The 18,094-nt window shown below is 35.2% G+C and overlaps 1 protein-coding gene across 4 annotated transcripts in view; it reads left to right on the top strand.

Moving 5' to 3' along the window:
• Positions 1 to 18,094, top strand: part of LRBA (LPS responsive beige-like anchor protein) — a 783,746-nt gene that overhangs the window by 642,367 nt on the left and 123,285 nt on the right. For all 4 annotated transcript variants that reach the window (XM_072621222.1, XM_072621224.1, XM_072621221.1 and 1 more), the window contains one exon: positions 3,458 to 3,610. In XM_072621222.1, the coding sequence (XP_072477323.1) occupies positions 3,458 to 3,610 (153 nt within the window). The remainder of the gene's footprint in view (positions 1 to 3,457; positions 3,611 to 18,094) is intronic.

The raw sequence follows: 18,094 nt of genomic DNA, 5'->3' as shown, positions 1-18,094 counted from the left end.
AGTTTATTGAGTAGTAGAGTAATTTGGTCACAGTTGTGCTTTTGGAAAATCATTTTGGTACCTATGTGGAGTACGAGCTGACGAGGAGAGAGACTTGAGGCAGGTAAATCCATTTTAGGAAGCTATTGTAATTGTCCATGTGATAAGTGTTGTATATTTAAACAAGGATTTAAACAAGGATGATAGCTATATGTATATATGTATGTGTGTGTGTGTGTATATATATACATATATATGTATATAGGGAAAGGGGACAGATGTGAGATGTGGTGATAGAACAGAGAAGATAAAGCAAATGATTGAGATATGTAGATTATGGAATGAGGGAAAGAGAGAAATAGAAGATAGTGCTGAGGTTGTGAAAAGTATGTGTGTGTTTATCCTTCACTGCCCAAGAAGACCATGCCATCAGAGAAATGATGACATGACTTGCACTTAACTTTGTTTTGAGTGAGGGAGGGTTGTACAGGTCACCACCCTCACTTCTCCTCCAGAGCCATCTGAATTCATCAGGATGACCGGAGATGACCCAGGATGAGGCAGTTGAGATTAAGTGACTTGCCCAAGGTCACACAGCTAGTGAGTGTCAAGTGTCTGAGGTGACATTTGAACTGAGGTCCTCCTGACTTCTGCACTGATGCTCTATCCACTGCACCACCTAGCTGCCCTGGTTGTAAAAAGTAACTTGACTGGAAAAATGATGTTATTCTCAATAGTAATAGAAAAGCTTAGGAGAAGATGGTTGAGTTCAGAGGAAAGGTAATACTTGTGACTTGTTCACAGCTATTGATTCCTGCTCCCTTTCTGCAGTTCATTCTGCCCCACCCAAAATGAAAAGAGGCTTCTGGCAGCTGCCTGCCAGAGCCACAGCCATGAAGTAATTTGGGCATCAGGTGATGGAGGTGGAATTTGCCCAGGGGCATCTGTGAAGCAATTCATAAGGGGGCATGTAAGCATATTGCACAGTAGAAAAGGGGATAGGAAGTAAGGGAGTTGGGAGGGATATCAGATTATGTATGGTTGTGAGGCAAACCCCATGACAGTAGCTGTGGCAGTGAAGATAAGCTAGGGCCTGGCTTCCCACTGCCTCATTGACCGTTCGTATGACTTGAGATATGGCCAAGATCCCCTCCCACCAGAAGTGATGAGATAGTCTCCTGAAGGCCTCTAGCCTTTTGGAGACACTTCCCTAGAGCATCTAGAATGGTGTTCTCTATGTGATCAGTTCAACAGACAATTATTATATACTTATTTTGTGGTAGCCAGTTTTTTTCCCAATTTAGCTCATCAAGCATTTATTATGTATTTACTGTTTGCCACTCCCTGTGTAGAAATGAAACTCTTCCACAGAAGGTTAAGTGTTAACTGTAGCCATTTTTAGAAAATGTAGAATAATATCTTTGAAGTTAAAATTCAAAGTCTGTATGTGCGTTGGTTTCCTCGTTTATAAAAGGAGCTGGAGAAAGAAGTGGTAAATCAGTATCTTTGCAAAGAAAACCCCAAGTAGAGTCACAACAGAAGTGACCAAACTGATCTAAACATGCTTCGTAGAACTGCTGTTGCCTCAGTCTGTAATAGAGTGGAAAGATCATTGATCTTCATTTTAAAAAAGTTTTCAAACCTCTATTTCTATCCCTGGATGTGTGATCTTAGATAAATTGAACAACCTCTCTGAGATTCATTTTTCTAAGTTGTACAGCGTGTGAGAAGGAAGAGGAGGAGATGAAAATATCCTACCTGCATCACTGAGTTGTCCTGAGGATCAAGTAAAATGAAATATATAAAGCACTTTGCAAACCTTCCAGCTCTATAAAGTTATTATTATTGTTGTTGTTTGAAAGGAGAAAATGTGACATTTTTGTTTGGGGGCCCTGAGGCAGTTCTGTTAGGTTATGAATTATTTTTATTTTTGAATTAGTATTGATGATGTAACAGTGGGGTTTTTTTTGTTTTTACTCTTTGGATTAATATTTGTGTGTCATACATTGAAAGTCATATGTATTCATAAGAGCCTGTCATTTTCAGATGATAAAAGAAGCAAAAAAGTAGTATTTGTTTTTTAAACCATCAGAAATGTATATGCAATAAACTTGATATTTAAGGTATCTATGGCCATGTATTGTACCAGTATTTGTATTATCATTGTAATTTAGTATATGGCTATAATTCTCTTAAAGAATGAATACATCTTTCTTTCCCATTCTATATCAAAGCAGTTATACTTTCTAAGAGAGATCAAAACCCTGAAACTTTGGTGTGACAACTCCTTAACTTATTATACCTTTAAACTTGTAAAATAGTTCTCTTTACCCATTCTCCTTCATTTGTCTAGTTTAAATAGTTTCCAGCCTCTTCTCACCAGGTACTTGTCAGGCATTTGGGAGATAAGCTCATTTTTACCCCGCTTAGTTAATTAAGGTGATTGTAAACAAAAGATGTACAATTCAAAGTCAAGCCGAATTTCACATGGATGAAGGAGGTGATAATAGCTTAATTCCTGCTTGATCTTTCCTGTCTTTGCTCTGGCTAGCATACACTGACCTTGTCCACAATCGGGTGACCTCCCTATTTTACTCCCCTGTTTTGAAAGCTGCTCTTGCCGTAGCTAGCCCTGAGGGGGTATCTGGGAGACCACTGATCCACTGACCCATGTCAAGACTGGATTTTCAGTCTGATCTACTGGGCCTCTGACAAGGTTACATGTTGGACTTACTGAACATAAAAGCCACAGAGCCTGCATTTTTCTGCTTCTTAAGTGACATGCACATTGGACTTCGTAAGAGGAAAACATTCTAGCAATTTCCTATGAAATTCATTTCCTAACTAGTTTAATGTATTGATTTTTAGTGACCAAATTCTATCTAAAGTCTGCTCCTCTCTTGTTTTTAAATTTTAGTGTAATTAATTTAGTGTAAAATTTAGTGTAATTTTAAATTTAGTGTAATTAAAACTGAAATTGAATATTTACAGATTTAATAAAAATATGTAAAAACATAAAAATAATATAACTTGATGTTTTCCAGCATAAAAAAGTAGGTTTTAAAATTTCTTATTGTGTGTTATTTTGGGGGAAAATCCATTATTTACTTTGAAAATCTTAAGACATCATTATTAGTATAGTATAGCATAGTCTTATAAATACCAATGCTTATATATTTAATTTTAAAATCATGCTTTTAAAGTACTCATGTATTTGCATTTGAAAGCATGTTACAAAATGTTTCCTAAAGGTAAGTCCATCACCATGCTATGAGTGGTGATTCAAGTTTAGATAAAATCTGATAGGACTCTCTTATCTAGATAGATAGGAAGAAAGAAAAATATTTTCCACTTGTGTTTAATTTATTCATTCAACCATTTCTTCTTCCACACAATAAGACATTATCACTTCTTTGCGTGATTAGCTATACATTGTTCTACAGTTCCTAACGTGACATTGTCTTTTATTTTTATGTAGGAGTTGATCCCTGAATTTTATTATCTCCCTGAGATGTTTGTCAACTTCAATAATTATAATCTTGGAGTGATGGATGATGGGACAGTGGTGTCTGATGTTGAACTTCCTCCATGGGCCAAAAGTTCAGAAGAATTCGTTCGCATAAACAGATTGGTAAGATAGTAATCCTGGCTTTGTCTGTCAAGGGCCTGTTCTTATGACATCTTTCATGTGGTGTATAAAAACTAACCAAGTCCTTTTGTACAAAGCTGAATTGGCTGCAGTTTACAGAGTGATGCGATGTTCCTGAACTCTACGCTTTGCTGATATTATCTATGTGTAGGATAACTAAGAGTTATTCATGCCCATAGCATGGTGTGTTGTTGTCACTTTTCAAAATATATTTGTCCTACCAAAAATACAGTTTTAAATTTTATTCATAAAGCAAATATTACTCGTTTTAAGTTGAGGAGTCTGTACTTTTTTGATATGGGAAATACTATTTCAGATCATCTTCCACATTTTCATTGAAAAAAGTCATTTTCTACAACTCAAGTTACAATTGCTTAGGTGACACGTGACATATAAATGTCCTGTCCTTAGTTATTTAGCATTTGTCATCCTTAAGAAAGAATATCTATCTATTGTCCTTTTTAACTTTTGACAAAAATTTCACAGCAGTAAAGTAGGTTTTATTCCTTGTATTTATAATTCAGTTTCTCTTAATAGTGGTTTTTTTTTGGTAATTACAATTTTAGAACTCCAAACTATCCATTATAGTTTTGAGTTTGCTGTTGAATGACAAAATATTTAAATTCAGTTGTCTCAATAATGCTTTAATGTTTAAAAATACATCCTCACTTCTCATTAGCTCTGTTTTATTTCACTCCCCTGAACACTAATCTCAGTCTTGCTCCTGAAATTGTACAACATGGTATGTGTATCATGCCCGAAGATGCTCCTGTATCATTGCATTTACACTTAGTCTCCCACACATGGCTTTGCAGTGGGCGGGAAGTTCTCTACTTGAAATGTGTTAGTAGCTTCTGTGAGGGAAAAGTAGAGATGGCAGAGTTGGCTTGGTGTTTGCATTCTTCTCTACTTACTCTTTTGAGGAGACCTTTACAAAAAATTAGTAATTGTGATTAGAGCCATAGAATTATTGAAACATGGGCTCAAAGGTAATTTGAAGGCTAAAGGGAACCCTCTTTAAATCGAGTATATGTAGTGTTGCTAAACATGCTGGGGCAGGGGTGGGAGAGGATGGGAGGGAGGAGTGAAGTATTCTTTTTGGTTTTACAATGAACCTTGGCTGATAGTCATGTTTTAAAGATTTCATCTCTTATCAGTGTTTTAATTTGACAACTTGAAGGATTTAGTGGTTCATCTTGTAAGCTGGTCCTCCTTCTCATCCCCCCACCCCCATCCTTATGCTGTATTCTCCTGAAAATGGAGAACTAGTAGGGGATATTAGAAAGTGGTAACTCACCAACCAAATCAGATCTCTTGGGAGCCTTTGTTTTTATGGAATTATCTATTTTGTAGTAGTATTCTGCAATGTGAAAACGCTTCCAGATTTTGCTATGGTTTTTAAAAAAAAATCTGAAGGTACTTGGCTTTTATTTTGATTCTGTCAGTTTCATAGATGTTAGGGTTTATTTTATGAATATTTCTTTTTCTGTAGTGTACAGACATTAGAAATCAGTAGCAAGTCAAATGCAAAAGCAGTTTTCTTTTGGAACTGGATGAGTTTTACGCCACGAGTAATTTTTTGTCTCTAATTTGGGGTGAGGGAGGGGAATAATATTACTTTGTTGATTTTTGTGAAGAAATTTGGACGTCCCAAAATACGATGAACAAAGCTTTATATAGTATAATTCAGGTTGATTCATTCTATGTTTTCCTTTTAACCTCCTAGGACTGACTAAATGATTAGTATTGTATTTTATGTATCTGTTAATGTGTTATCGCATGAGGTATTTTTTCCCTTTTTTGCTTTTTTGGTTTGCTTCTTCCAGACTACAGCTTTTATGCAATGATTGTAGCTCATGAAATGCATACTACTTTGATCTGTGACCTTTTTGTGGTGCTAATCGGGTTCCTGATATCATTATACCTTGCTCATTAATCATATTTCCTGCAGCCCGTCAGGCAACCAGACAGCCCAAGTCCCTGTTTTCAGCCCTCTGTTGGCAGGTTTCTGCTTTTCCAGATTATTACAGTGCAATACTTTGGCTTCTTATAACCAGAGCCACATCAAGCTGTGTGCTACAATTAAAGTCAGATGGTCCTCAGGTTGAACAGGGATATAGTGTTGCAGCTGTCTGTCTTCCTGGAACAGACCAGCACTAGGAACAGATGATATATAGGACAGTGAAAAATAACAGATTGTACAGTACCAGGTTAGTAGCAGGGGATCAGAGCATTAATTAATGGACATACTTATTTTAAATTGATACACAGCTCATCATTTTAAAATACCGAGGAGCACAAATGTTAATTCAAGAAGATAGAATAATTTTAAGGACATATATGACTATATTTTGATTGATACTGTGTTGGGAATTTTTATTCTGCTTGTATTTTCTAAAGGAGAGGAGTAACTCTATGGTTAAAGAGTTGATATAATCACGGGGGGCAGGGATTTTTCTAGTACTTATCTAAATATTTTCTTTTTGAAAGAAATGCAGTATTGAGATTTTGGCCAAACACCCAGATGCAAATATCCTACGTGTCTTGAAAGTAAAAACTAAAAGATTCAATTTTTCTTTCAGGAAAAGAAGTAAAATTCCCATTGTTCTCAGTATTTGAAATAAAAGTGAAATTGAATATGATTCTCCATTTTGACTTAGATCTAGATGCTGGTCTTGTTCTCACTTGTTAAATAAGACTGAAGATCTTTGATTCCAAACGCTACCAAAAAAACCAGTCAACAGTAGGACTTTATCTTCAAAATAATGTGAGATTCCTTAACTAACCACTCTTTAATATAGGACAGTTATAGACTGTTATTTCTTTATACATGGTATCCCTGTATAATTTCAAGAGGTAAATTTAATTCAGATGGCCAGACTGGACAGTAACTCTAGCAAAAGCTCATAACCTGAGGTCTGTGAGTTAGTTTGTTTTTCATATTTTGACAAATGCATTACAGCTTAGTTTCTTCCTTTGTGACTGTATGTACTTTTTGTTAATTGAGAAACATTTGTTCTAAAGGATCCACAGGTTGCTGCAGATTGCTAAAGTGATACACAATATAGAAATTTTTAAGAAATTCTGTGTTAGAGTCTTTTCTAAAAATACATTTTATTTAGGTGAAACTGAGTGAAGCTTCACTCAAACTGATTCAATTTAAAATAGTCCTTTTTCACTTAGGGAAACCTATATCCTTTCATCCTTTCCCCCTCAGTTATCTCTGTATTGAAAAGACTGTAGCCCCCAAAATGAACTGTAATAAAATACAGAAATGCTAAGAGTTTTTATTAATACTTGTTTAAGAATATATAATAGTCTGGATGTGAAGATCTGGAAATATAACATAGTAAAGGGTGCTTTTAGGGAGGAGAAGAAGAGTGTTCTGACCTCTGAAGAGAGTGTAAAGAATTTCAGTCAACTTAAGTGGTCTTTTGATGCCAGAGGTCAAAGTTGCTAAGGAGATAGAAAGTTTTAGAGACCCTGTAGGTTAGAAAGGGAAGAAAAGAGGGAGAGATCTGATGTGTTACAGGCTGAACTGATCAAGATTGGACCAAAGGAATGTTAATCAAAGTTTTGTTTGCCCAGAACAGAGACTGTTGGATCACTCTATTTCTTAGACAGTTATTATTGGCAGTATTTCTTTGGCATAGGCTAAGTCACAGCCTATGGTCATAGGGATGGGGAGCCTGCAGTCTCAAGGCCACATGTGGCCTTCTAAGTCCTCAAGTGAGGCCCTTTGAATCCAAACCTCAGAGACTAAATCCCCTTAATAAAAGGATTTGTTCTGTAAAACTTGAACTTAGTCAAAAGGCCTCATTTAAGAAGACCACATGTAGTTTTCAGGCTGCAGGTTTCCTACCCCTTGTGCTACAAGTTAATACCTGAGTTATATCATATCATATATATCATATCCAAGTGGCCACAGGATGAGTAGTTTTGACCTAAAACCTAGAAAGAAGAAGTCCATGTTTTCCTCCAAGGATAAAAAAGGAACTAAAGTTAAAAATTGGGATCATAAGGTAAAAAGTAAAGTGAACTTCCAAGAAAGGAGAGTGATCCTAAGGATCAGAGTTAGGACGAAAGGACTGCTGAAGTAAAGGGGAATGAAGGAGGAAGAGTCCGGAACAGTTGATTCAGTGTTCTAAACTTGTGACATGTTAATTGAGTAGCTTGAGGCTATGTATTCATGAGTCTGCTTATTCTTTATGGTATTGGTGCCTCCAAACGTATACATACATACAAGTTTGCGTATGTGAGTTCTGGGAGAAGGAGCTGGAGCTTGGGAAAGTCCATTTTTCCAGGATGTTCAGTTTATGAAGTAGCATGGTATAATGGGGGAAGAAAGAGCCTTGAATCTGCAGACCTCGATTTGGGCCCTCCTTTTGCCCTTGTTAAGAGCTGTGTGACCTTGAGCATGAGGGAAGTTTTCTATATGTCACTGTTTTTTTTTTTAAACAAATTAAATACTATTAATCTAAATAAAACAGAATATCTGTTTATAATGTTTTAAAATATCTATTTATAACATTTTGTCTATATATACATTCCATCCATTAGTGCTACTTTTCCAAAATTCTACTTCTTTCCATGTGAAAGTCTTTTCCTTTCTTCTTCTATTTCTATAGCTCCCATTTCACTGAGTCTGAAAATCCTCTTATTGATAAAGCAAAAACAGGGTAAGGGTGAGGGGAAAAAAGAGACCAAAGAACTGTGGGACAAGAATAAGATATTGCTTGTACACATACTTCCTTCTTAATACTCTTCCTGTATTTACTATTTCTTTCTCTGCCCTTTTGCAAAGCTCAGACTCCAGTCTGAGAATTCAGTGCAGTGTCTGAGAACTATAGAAATACTGTCATATTACTACCCCTGTTCACTCCCACAAATAGAATGAATTGACCAGGAACAGCCCCAGTGCCATCCTCTACTTTCATACTATGCTTTCTTCCTTCATCCAGCCTTACTTGATTACTTCATCTTCTTGAAATAGGGAAGTAGATCTAAATTTTCTTTAGGAGTAGAAGGAAGAGATAGAAAAAAGAACCTTTGCCTCCTCCTGAGCACCTAGAAGCATGGTGTGGTACCTGCTTGGCCACAGAAAGGTTAGAAACAATACATCACATATGTCTCAAGGTTGTAGGGTTAGCTGTAGAATTTAGTTTATAGAGTCATCCAGTTTCTCCAAGGACCTTTTTTTTTTTTTAATTTGATTGATGTTTTGTTTTTACATTTCAAACATATACAGTTTGTTCCCACTTCATAAGAGGTCTCTTGTAACAAAGAAAAGCAGTTAAGTACAGTAACCTCATCTGAATGTGCCTGCAACATTTTACATCCATAACATACTCCCAATTCTCTATTTTTAAAAAATGGATGCAAATATCTATTCTCTTCCCTTAGCCCATTAAAATAGAAAAGAAAAACAAATTTTTATAATAAATATGCAGTCAATGACTTATAAAAAATATCTCATTTTGCACCCTAAATTTTTGTGTAGATAGCATGTTTCATCATCAGTCCCGTGGAATCATGAATGGTCATTATGTTGATCTTAGTTCTTACAGCTTTCAAAGTTGTTTATTTTTAGTATTGCTATTTTTTAAGTTATTCTGGTTCTGTACTTTATTAAAGTTCTCAATATTTTTATTTTTATAATACTGATTTCATAGTAAAAATTGTTTTTAAAAAATCTGTGTCTTTTTAAAATCATATTTCTTCATTTATTCCAACACAGCAGTACTCTTATCACGTTCATATATCACAGCTTCTTGAGCCATTCCTCACTTTGGGGGCATCCCTTTAGTTTTGAACTGTGTTCATCCCCAAAATATAGTAGTCTGTTTAGTATTAGAAAGAGCCCTCACAATTAAAAGACTAATTAATCTCACCCCAATTCTGTAGTAATATATTGTGGCACTTGGAAATACAAAGAAAGGTGAAAGGCTTCCCTACCCTAAAGAAACATCTTATATTAGGGTACGGATAAAACATGTAAATAAGTACTTAAGGAGTGAGTGAGTGTGGTAAGTGTAAGTAATAATATGAATGTGTAGTTACATAATTTGGGGGTTAGAGAGAGAGAGAGAGACAGAGAGAGAGAGAGAAGGAGAGAAACAAAGAGAGAGAGAGAGAAGGAGAGAAACAAAGAGAGAGAGAGAGAAAAGAAGAGAGAGGAGAGAGAGAATGAGAACATGAATGAAGAATGATCTCTGAAGGAAAACCCTAGCAGCTAGAACGATCAAGAAGGGTATTCTCCAGAAGGTAGTATTTGAGAGAGTTGAAGGAAACTAAGGAACAGAGCTTTGCAGTCTTGGGGGAAACTCATGCACAGGTGTGGAGAAGGAAGATAGAGTCCTGTATACCAACAACAGCAAGTAGGTTAGCATGGCTGCAGTGTAGAAAGTGTGAAGTGATTAAGCTGTAAAAAGCCTAGAAATGTAATGAGGGTCCAGGCCATGAAGAGCTTTAAATACCAAATGAGTTTACATTTGATGCCAAAAGGGAGACAGTGGAGATTATTGAGTAGGTGGGTAGTCTGGTCAGATCTGTACTATAGGAAAGGAAAAAAGGGGGAAGAAGAGGAAATTTTGTTGTCACAAGCTTAGCAATAGGATTGTGGGAAAGGTCTGGAGTGATAATGAAGTCTTCAAAGGATCAAGTCCTTTAATAAAAAGTTAAATATATTTAGCAATTAGTAGATATTGTCAAATTATCCATTATAATGTTTTATATTTTAGAAAGCTTTTTCTAAATATTTAGTGTGATGGATTTCAAATATTGTCTAGCATAAAAGATCCTCTAAAAGTTGAAACTGCATACATGAAAGAGAACTCTCATGAGCCAGTGAGTTTACTATGTGAAATAGAATTGAAAATGGTTTGTTGCTTTTTATATATTTGGGGGAATAAGATGCTAATACGTGAAACCACTGGCCGCACTTAAAGCTACAAATTTAACTTGTTTGGAATACATCTGGAAATGTTGTTTTCTTTAAGAAATTCAGAGACCTATAACTGCTTTATGCTAAACAGTACATTTATGCTGTGTTTTTAAAAAAAGGATATGAACGTATGATAAGAATTAGCTTGAGACAGTGTAACAAAACCCAAGAAACTAAAATCGAATATGACTTTTTGGTCCCATTTTGCAGACTTGATCAAAACATAATTATGTGTAGTGGAAATTGCAGGCCTTTTGACTTTTGTGTGTCATTGTGTAGCTATTAAAGTTTTTGCTTAATTCAGGTATTCTATGATGTGCCTTTTTAGCTTTTACATTTCTTTCACCTTAAATCTTAGTCTATACCACTTGTGTGCCTCTTGTAAGAGATATTCTTTCTTTTCTGATAAGGAACATGTATGATAGGAACTTGATACTTTTTTGTTTTAAACTGTGTGTAAACTTTTTCTCCCTTCTGAGTTGTATTTTAAGTTCAGTGAGGTTAAAAAAAAACCTTATCTGATTCGTCTTTGTAAAAATCAAGAATTTCTTAAATACTCATGTTGTGTCAGCAGTTTCTAGAGGATGGAGAAACAAAGACAAAAATGAAACAGGACTAGTCCTGAATGAGTTTCCATAATTGTAGGGGAATATGTACCAGATAAATACGAGGTAATTTCAGAAGGAGGCACTAGCATCTGAGTCAATCAGCAAATAATTCATGTCAGAGGCATTGGAGTTGAGCTTTGATGAAAACTTGTGTTTCTAAGAGTTGTGTATCCCTATGGTAAGAAGTAAAATACTTTGAACTTATTAGATGCTATAAATGCCCATTAGTTTAATTTGATTTTTATTTAAGCCCTGATATTTAATTTTGGTTTATGTGATTCAGTTTCACCTTCAAGTTGAGTTTTTCCTTTACACCTCTTTCTCTGTCCTACCCTTCCTCCCCCCATATAAATTTCAGTAGAGAGTTTTCATTAATTTCAGTTTGGTTGAGATTTTGTTATACCATTGTTTTTATATATATATATATTTACATATATATGTATGTATATATGTGTGTATATATATGTATATGTATATGTATATATATATGTATATATATATATATGAATCAAGGCTTATACTCCACATACATACTTTATGTATGTACTAAAGAAATAAAAGTATAAGTATTTTTTGGATAATTTTTTTCTTAAGACCTGTATAGATTGTATTCTTCAGCATTTTTTAAAACATAAAATATTTGAGGAATTGTATCAGGTGCCATATTGAAAATGAAAAAATATGATGATATTAAAGTTAATAAATCAATGTTTAAATTTCCTTTAAATGCTGTTTTAAAGTCATTGCCAGAGTAAGCTGTTTCCCCTATCTCCTCATCCTCATGAAAGAGGTTCCAAAGAAGAGGGCCATAAATGATTTTATGATTATTTTCTTCTTTTTTATATATGAATTTATTTATTTTTAGTTTTCAGTATTCATTTCCACAAGATTTTGAGTTCCAAATTTTCTCCCCATCTCTCCTCTCCCCCTGACCCCGAAATGGCATGCATTCTGATTACCCCTCCCCCCAGTCTGCCTTCCCTTTTATTGTGCCCTCTCTTATACCCTTCCCCTTTGCTTTCTTGAAGGGCAAGATAGATTTCTATAGCCCACTGCCTGTATGTCTTATTTCCACCTTGCGTGTAAAAACAGTTTTTAAATATTTGTTTTTAAAACTGTGAAGAGAATGGCTAGGTGGTGCAGTGAACAGAGCACTGGCCCTGGCGTCAGGAGGACCTGAGTTCAAATGTGGTGTCAAACACTTGACACTAGTTGTGTGACCTTGGGCAAGTCACTTTACCCCAATTGCTTTGCCTGCCCCCCTCCAAAGAAAACCAAAAGCAAAAACTTCAAGTTCCAGTTTCTCACCTTTCTTTCCTCCCCACCCACCCACATTGGGAAGGCAAGCAATTCAATATAGGTTATACATGTGTCGTTATGCAAAACACCTCCATAATAGTCATGCTGTGAAAGACTAACTATATTTCCCTCCATCCTATCCCACCCCTCAATTATTCTATTTTCTCTTTTGACCCTATTCTTTTTCTGAAGTGTTTGCTTCTGACTACTCCTCCCCCAATCTGCCCTCCCTTCTATCATCACTCCCCTTTATCCCTTTATCCCCTACTTTCCTGTAGGGTATCCTGATTATTTTCTTGAAGTGTTCTTGGGTATTTTGCCTTGTCAGGGTTACAGGAGCATTATTTTTTCAAAAATTCAATTTTATTCAATTAATAGAAATCTGTATTTTCTCTCTCTGCTCCCTCCCTATCTCATTAAAAAAAGAAAAATAGAAGAACAAAACATACATAGGCAAACACAACAACTTTCCCCATTGGCCATGTCCAAAAAAATTATGTCTCAGTCTATACTCTCAGTCCCCCTTCTCTTTCAGGAAGTGGGCAGCGTGCTTCCTCTTTGGTGTTTGGGATCGTAGTTGGCCACTTCATTGGTGAGATTATTTGGTCTTTTGCCTTTGTTTGTCTTTCCGTGTTGTTACTGTATTAGTTGTTCTGTAGGCTCTATTTACTCCATTCTGCATCATTTCATACAAGATTTTCCAGGTTCCTTTGAACTCCACCTTTTATGATTTCTTACAACAAAATAGTATCCTGTTACATACAGGTAACACAGTTTGTTCAATTGTTCCTCAACTGATGGACACCCCCTTCAGCTTCTAGTCCTTTGCTACCATAAAAATAAATGCTTTGAGTATTGTGTACATGTAGGGTCTTTTACTCATTTCTTTTCTCATTAGTGGGGTAGGTTCAGTAATATCATCACTGGGACCCACTTTAGTAATTTTGGAGGCATAGTTTAAATTTGATTTGCAAAATGATTAGACCAATTAATTCATCTCTACAAAAAATGCATTAATATTCATTTTTTTCTGGTAGTTGATACAGCATTTGTCATTTTTGTTTTTTGTTAAATCTGCCAGTCTCATGGTATATATGAACTGAAATGTCAGGGTTGTTTTAATTTGCATTTCTCTAATTCACAGTTATTTGGAGAATTTTTTCATGTGGCTATTGAAAGCTTAGAGTTCTTTGTTTGAAAACTACCTGTTAATATCTTTTGATCATTTATCAGTTGGAGAATGTTTCTTATTCTTATAGATTTGAATTAGTTCCTTATATCTTGGATATGAGATCTTTCTAAGAGAGAATTGCTATGAAGATTTTTTTTTCTGCCAGTTATTTTCCTTCTAATTTTAGCTGGTTTTTGTTTGTGCAAAAACTTGAAAATGTTATTTAATCAAAGCTATCTATTTTGTTTCCTATGATCTTGTCTGTCCTTTGGTCAAGAACTCTTTCTTTAGCCATAGATCTTGCTTCTCTATTTTGTTTATGATATCATCCTTTTGATCTGAGTATCCATTTGGAGTTTAACTTTATATATGGTCTGAGATGTTGGTCTGTTCCTAATTTCTGCCGGACTGCTTTCTACTTTCCTAGCAATTATTCTTAAAGAGTTCTTATACCAGACCTGGGGTCTTTGAAATTATCAAGCACTTGGTTACTATGATTGTTTTCTTCTCTTTATTAACTAGTACCAAATTGTTCGGTTATTACTGCTTTGTAATACAGTTTGAGATCTGGTTCTGCTAAGCCCCTTCCCACCTTTTTCATTATTTTCCTTGAGAGCTTGATGTTTTATTTCTCTAAATGAATTTCATTTTTTTCTAACTCTATAAAAAAATTCTTTGGTAGTTTGGTATGACACTGTATAGGTTAATCAGTTTAGATAATTTAAACTTTTTATTATATGTGGCTCAGCCTAACCATGAAGAATTAATATTTTTGCAGTTATTTAAATCAGTATTTGTGTAAAGTGTTTTGTTGTATTCATGTAGTTTGTTGATCATATGAACATATTTAACTACTTTTCAGCACCTAAAAGAATAATTCTTTCTTCTATAGGTTACTGACCTTTGTCTTTTTCTCCCTTGTATTAAACATTGGTGATACTACCAGTGATATACATGTGACATGATGTTACTCTTCTATTATTTTAGAGAAATGAATAGAATGTTCAGCTTACCCATTTTTTTCCCTCATAACATCAAAATAAACATGGTGCCCCTTTTTATCAGTGATTTATTCAATATTTTATCTGAAATAAACACTCAGAGTTTGCTGTAATGATCTAATTTATCCAACAGGGATAAGGATCTCAGGGAATGAGATAGTCTACATAAATGAATTTTCTAGAGATTAAGTATTTTAAGTAACCCATTAAATATTAAAACCCTTTATTTTGATTTAACGTAACCACTGGTGTATAAAATAAATCTATTTGTATAAAATCAACCAATAAGCATTCATTGAGAACTGATTATATATGTTATCAATTATACATCTCCATACCTTAAACAAACGGTAGTACGCATTAGCATTGCCTTGATGATTCATTGCCAGAGAATAGTGTAATGTAGTGTGTACAGAGCTACCTGCAGAGCTGGGAACATGTGGATTCAAGTCTAGCTGTCCTCCTGACTTCAGGCAGCTGTCTAGCACTATAAGTTGGAAAGAAGGTGCCTTGCTACCTCGTTAGACAATTTCCTCATCGAAAAATTCTTTATACCAGTGAAATTCTGGTCAGGTGCCTATCCGTGTTATCACTCTAAGTTACACACTCTCATGTAATGCAGTGGTGCCCTTAGGGCCTGTTGGGATATATTGATTGGTCTTCATTTTTATATTTGTTCTGTCTGCTTTTCAGTTACATCTCATGACTCCTTTTACTTTTTCTTTTCTGATATCAGTGATCTCCTTACAATTTGATGCCTCATTTTACATAGTTGTTTAGATGAAGGCCTTGAGGGTGTCTTTACCCTTCTTGTAGATTACATGGGTTTTGTGGCAGCAATTATTAGCCTTACATCTTTGAGAACTTTTTCTTCATCTCTTATCCAAGTGGTTAAGGTTACCATGGGTCCAAACTCTGAATAAGTTCTATATTTATACACACACATACATAACATGTTGTTGTTGTTTAGTTCTTTCGGTTTTGTCTGACTCTTTGTGACCCCATTTTTGGGGTTTTCTTAATAAAGATACTGGAGTGGTTTGACGTTTTCTTCTGCAACTCATTTTATAAATAAGGCAACTGAGGCAAACAAGGTTAAGTGACTTGCCCAGGGTCACAAAGCTAGTAAGTTCCTAAGGCCAGATTTGAACTCATGAAGATCAGTCTTCCTGAGGCTAGGCACTCTATCCACTGCATCACCTAGCTACTATTCACATCGTGTGTGTAAAAAATATATATAAAGGGGTAGAAAAACCCCAGACTTTTGCCTAAAATTTGTATTATTTATGAGATAAGGTTATAATATTTAGACTTCCAGTAATCTCAACCATATATATATGTATGTGATAGATCTGAAATATAAACTAGTTTTCTCTTGTTCTTTTTGAGAACTAAAGATTGAAGTGTAGATCTTTCCTTCACCTCCTTTAACCTAAGAACTATCTGTGTACACGGTGAGAAAAATATTTATTAATGCATGACTTGAGGGCATAAAAATGTGGGTAAATAAGAAATGTGTATATAATCTATGTAATTTTAGTCCTATACTATTATACTTTCTATAAGTGTAAATTATGCAAGTTACACTATTCTTCTACCTTTGTCTACATTGTCCTCTCTGTTCGGCATACCTTTCTCACTTGTTAAAACCTTACCCATTCTTTAAGGTGTGATTCAAATATATTTCTGCAAAAAGGCTTTCCAAATCTTTCCCCTTCCCTACCCCACCCCCTCAGCCACTCTTCCAGGCAATTCTCCAGGCACCTTATTTATTACCTCTCTTAGCCCAGCCTTGGGGGATTAAGATTTATAACTACACTCAGGTATAACCCTCAGTTTCAGGTTCAACCTGTATTCTCTATAGCCACCTGAATTGAGTTGGCAGTTATATCTTTGCCTAGATTTTTTCCACTGTGACTTTAGTAAGTCTCTCTTCCTTACACTCCTTCTTCTAACCTAGAGAAATTCCTCAGTCTGTTCTAGAATATTCCTTAAGGCATTACAGCCTCTTTCCCTGTGCTTCCCTAAAGAATTGGCAGCTTTTATGGGAGAACTGTACCCCAACAAGCATCTTTTTTAAAAATTTAGTACTTCTATGGAACAAAAAAGAGCTTAACCAGAATTTTTTTTAAAAATTGATATTTCTTCTTATATCATCTTGATTTACATACATATATGCATACATACACATATATATCTCTGTATGTTTGTCTGTGTGTGTATGTATCCTTTTTCCTCTTTCCTGCCCAAAGAGCGATTTATTGTAAGGAAGACTGAAAAAAGAACAGGAAAAAGCCAGTTCAATCTTGGCTTAAAATATATGCAAAATTCTGCACCAATGGTTCCCCATTTCTTAAAAGAAGGGAAAGTGGTTCATTTTCCCAATCCTTCTCTGGGGCCACACTTTGTGATCATTATAATTATAAAAGATTCCATTTTTAAATTTTTTTCCATTTAAGTTGTAATTATCATGAATAGTGTTTTTTTGGTTCTGAATATTTCATTTTATATTGGTTTGTATGTGTCTTCCTATGATTCTCTGTATTCATCATTTTTTAAAACAGAGTAACATTCCAGTATATTCATAAACTAAATGCTTAGCCATTCCCTAATCAGTGGGCATTTACAATTCTTTGCCGTCAAATAAAAAGTATTTCTGTGAATATTTCTGTGTATGTGAGACCTTTATTTCTCCCTTTGATTTCCTAAAACAAAAGTGTCATTTTACAAATGACCTTGAACTAGTCATTGAATTCCTGTAGTTCTCAGTTTCTTTTGCATATGTTTAAAATATAAACTTTTTTTTCTCTTGTATTTATGAAAAGTACTGAAGAATGCATTCTAAAACTTTCCTTTATCTCCTTCAGCCTAAGACCTATCCTGTTCTGTGAAAGGTGAGAAGCATATTTATCAATACTTGAGGGGGATAAGAATGTGGGCAAGTAAGAGAAGAGGAAACCTATTCTTAGAGTTTCAGTAATGAAAAATGTCAAAGCTGGCATCTGTCACTGCACGATACCCAGAGTTCTCTTTATACATTATGGCATCTGGCCCTGTAAAGGAGCAGCCTTATAGAATGAGGACCATGGGTGGTCTCCATTATTATCCTCATTCTACAGATTAGGAGACTCAAACATGAAGGGCTGACTTGCCAGTGACTGTTGAGCTTGCTGCTCAGTGTCAGGATAGAGCTTGCACACTGGTCTTCTTGACTTCAAGTCTACGCTGCTGATTCCCCAAGGCGCTCCAGTGCTTTATGGACAATATTTAGTATGGCTAAGAACATTAAGGGCACCTAGGTAGCACAGTAAATAGAGTGCTCTCATCTTTGTGAGTTCAAATTTGGCCTGACAAGTTACTGTCTAAAATAAGCCAGTTATGGAAGGTATTACTCACTGGTTGTTCATTTTCCCCACATATATGTGTATGTATATATACATGTTT

The sequence above is a fragment of the Notamacropus eugenii genome, chromosome 6, assembly GCF_028372415.1.
Source record: "Notamacropus eugenii isolate mMacEug1 chromosome 6, mMacEug1.pri_v2, whole genome shotgun sequence".
In the NCBI taxonomy this organism is placed as follows: Eukaryota; Metazoa; Chordata; class Mammalia; order Diprotodontia; family Macropodidae; genus Notamacropus; species Notamacropus eugenii.
The sequence above is the reverse complement of the archived record's forward strand: the minus strand, read 5'-3'. Positions and strand labels throughout refer to the sequence as shown.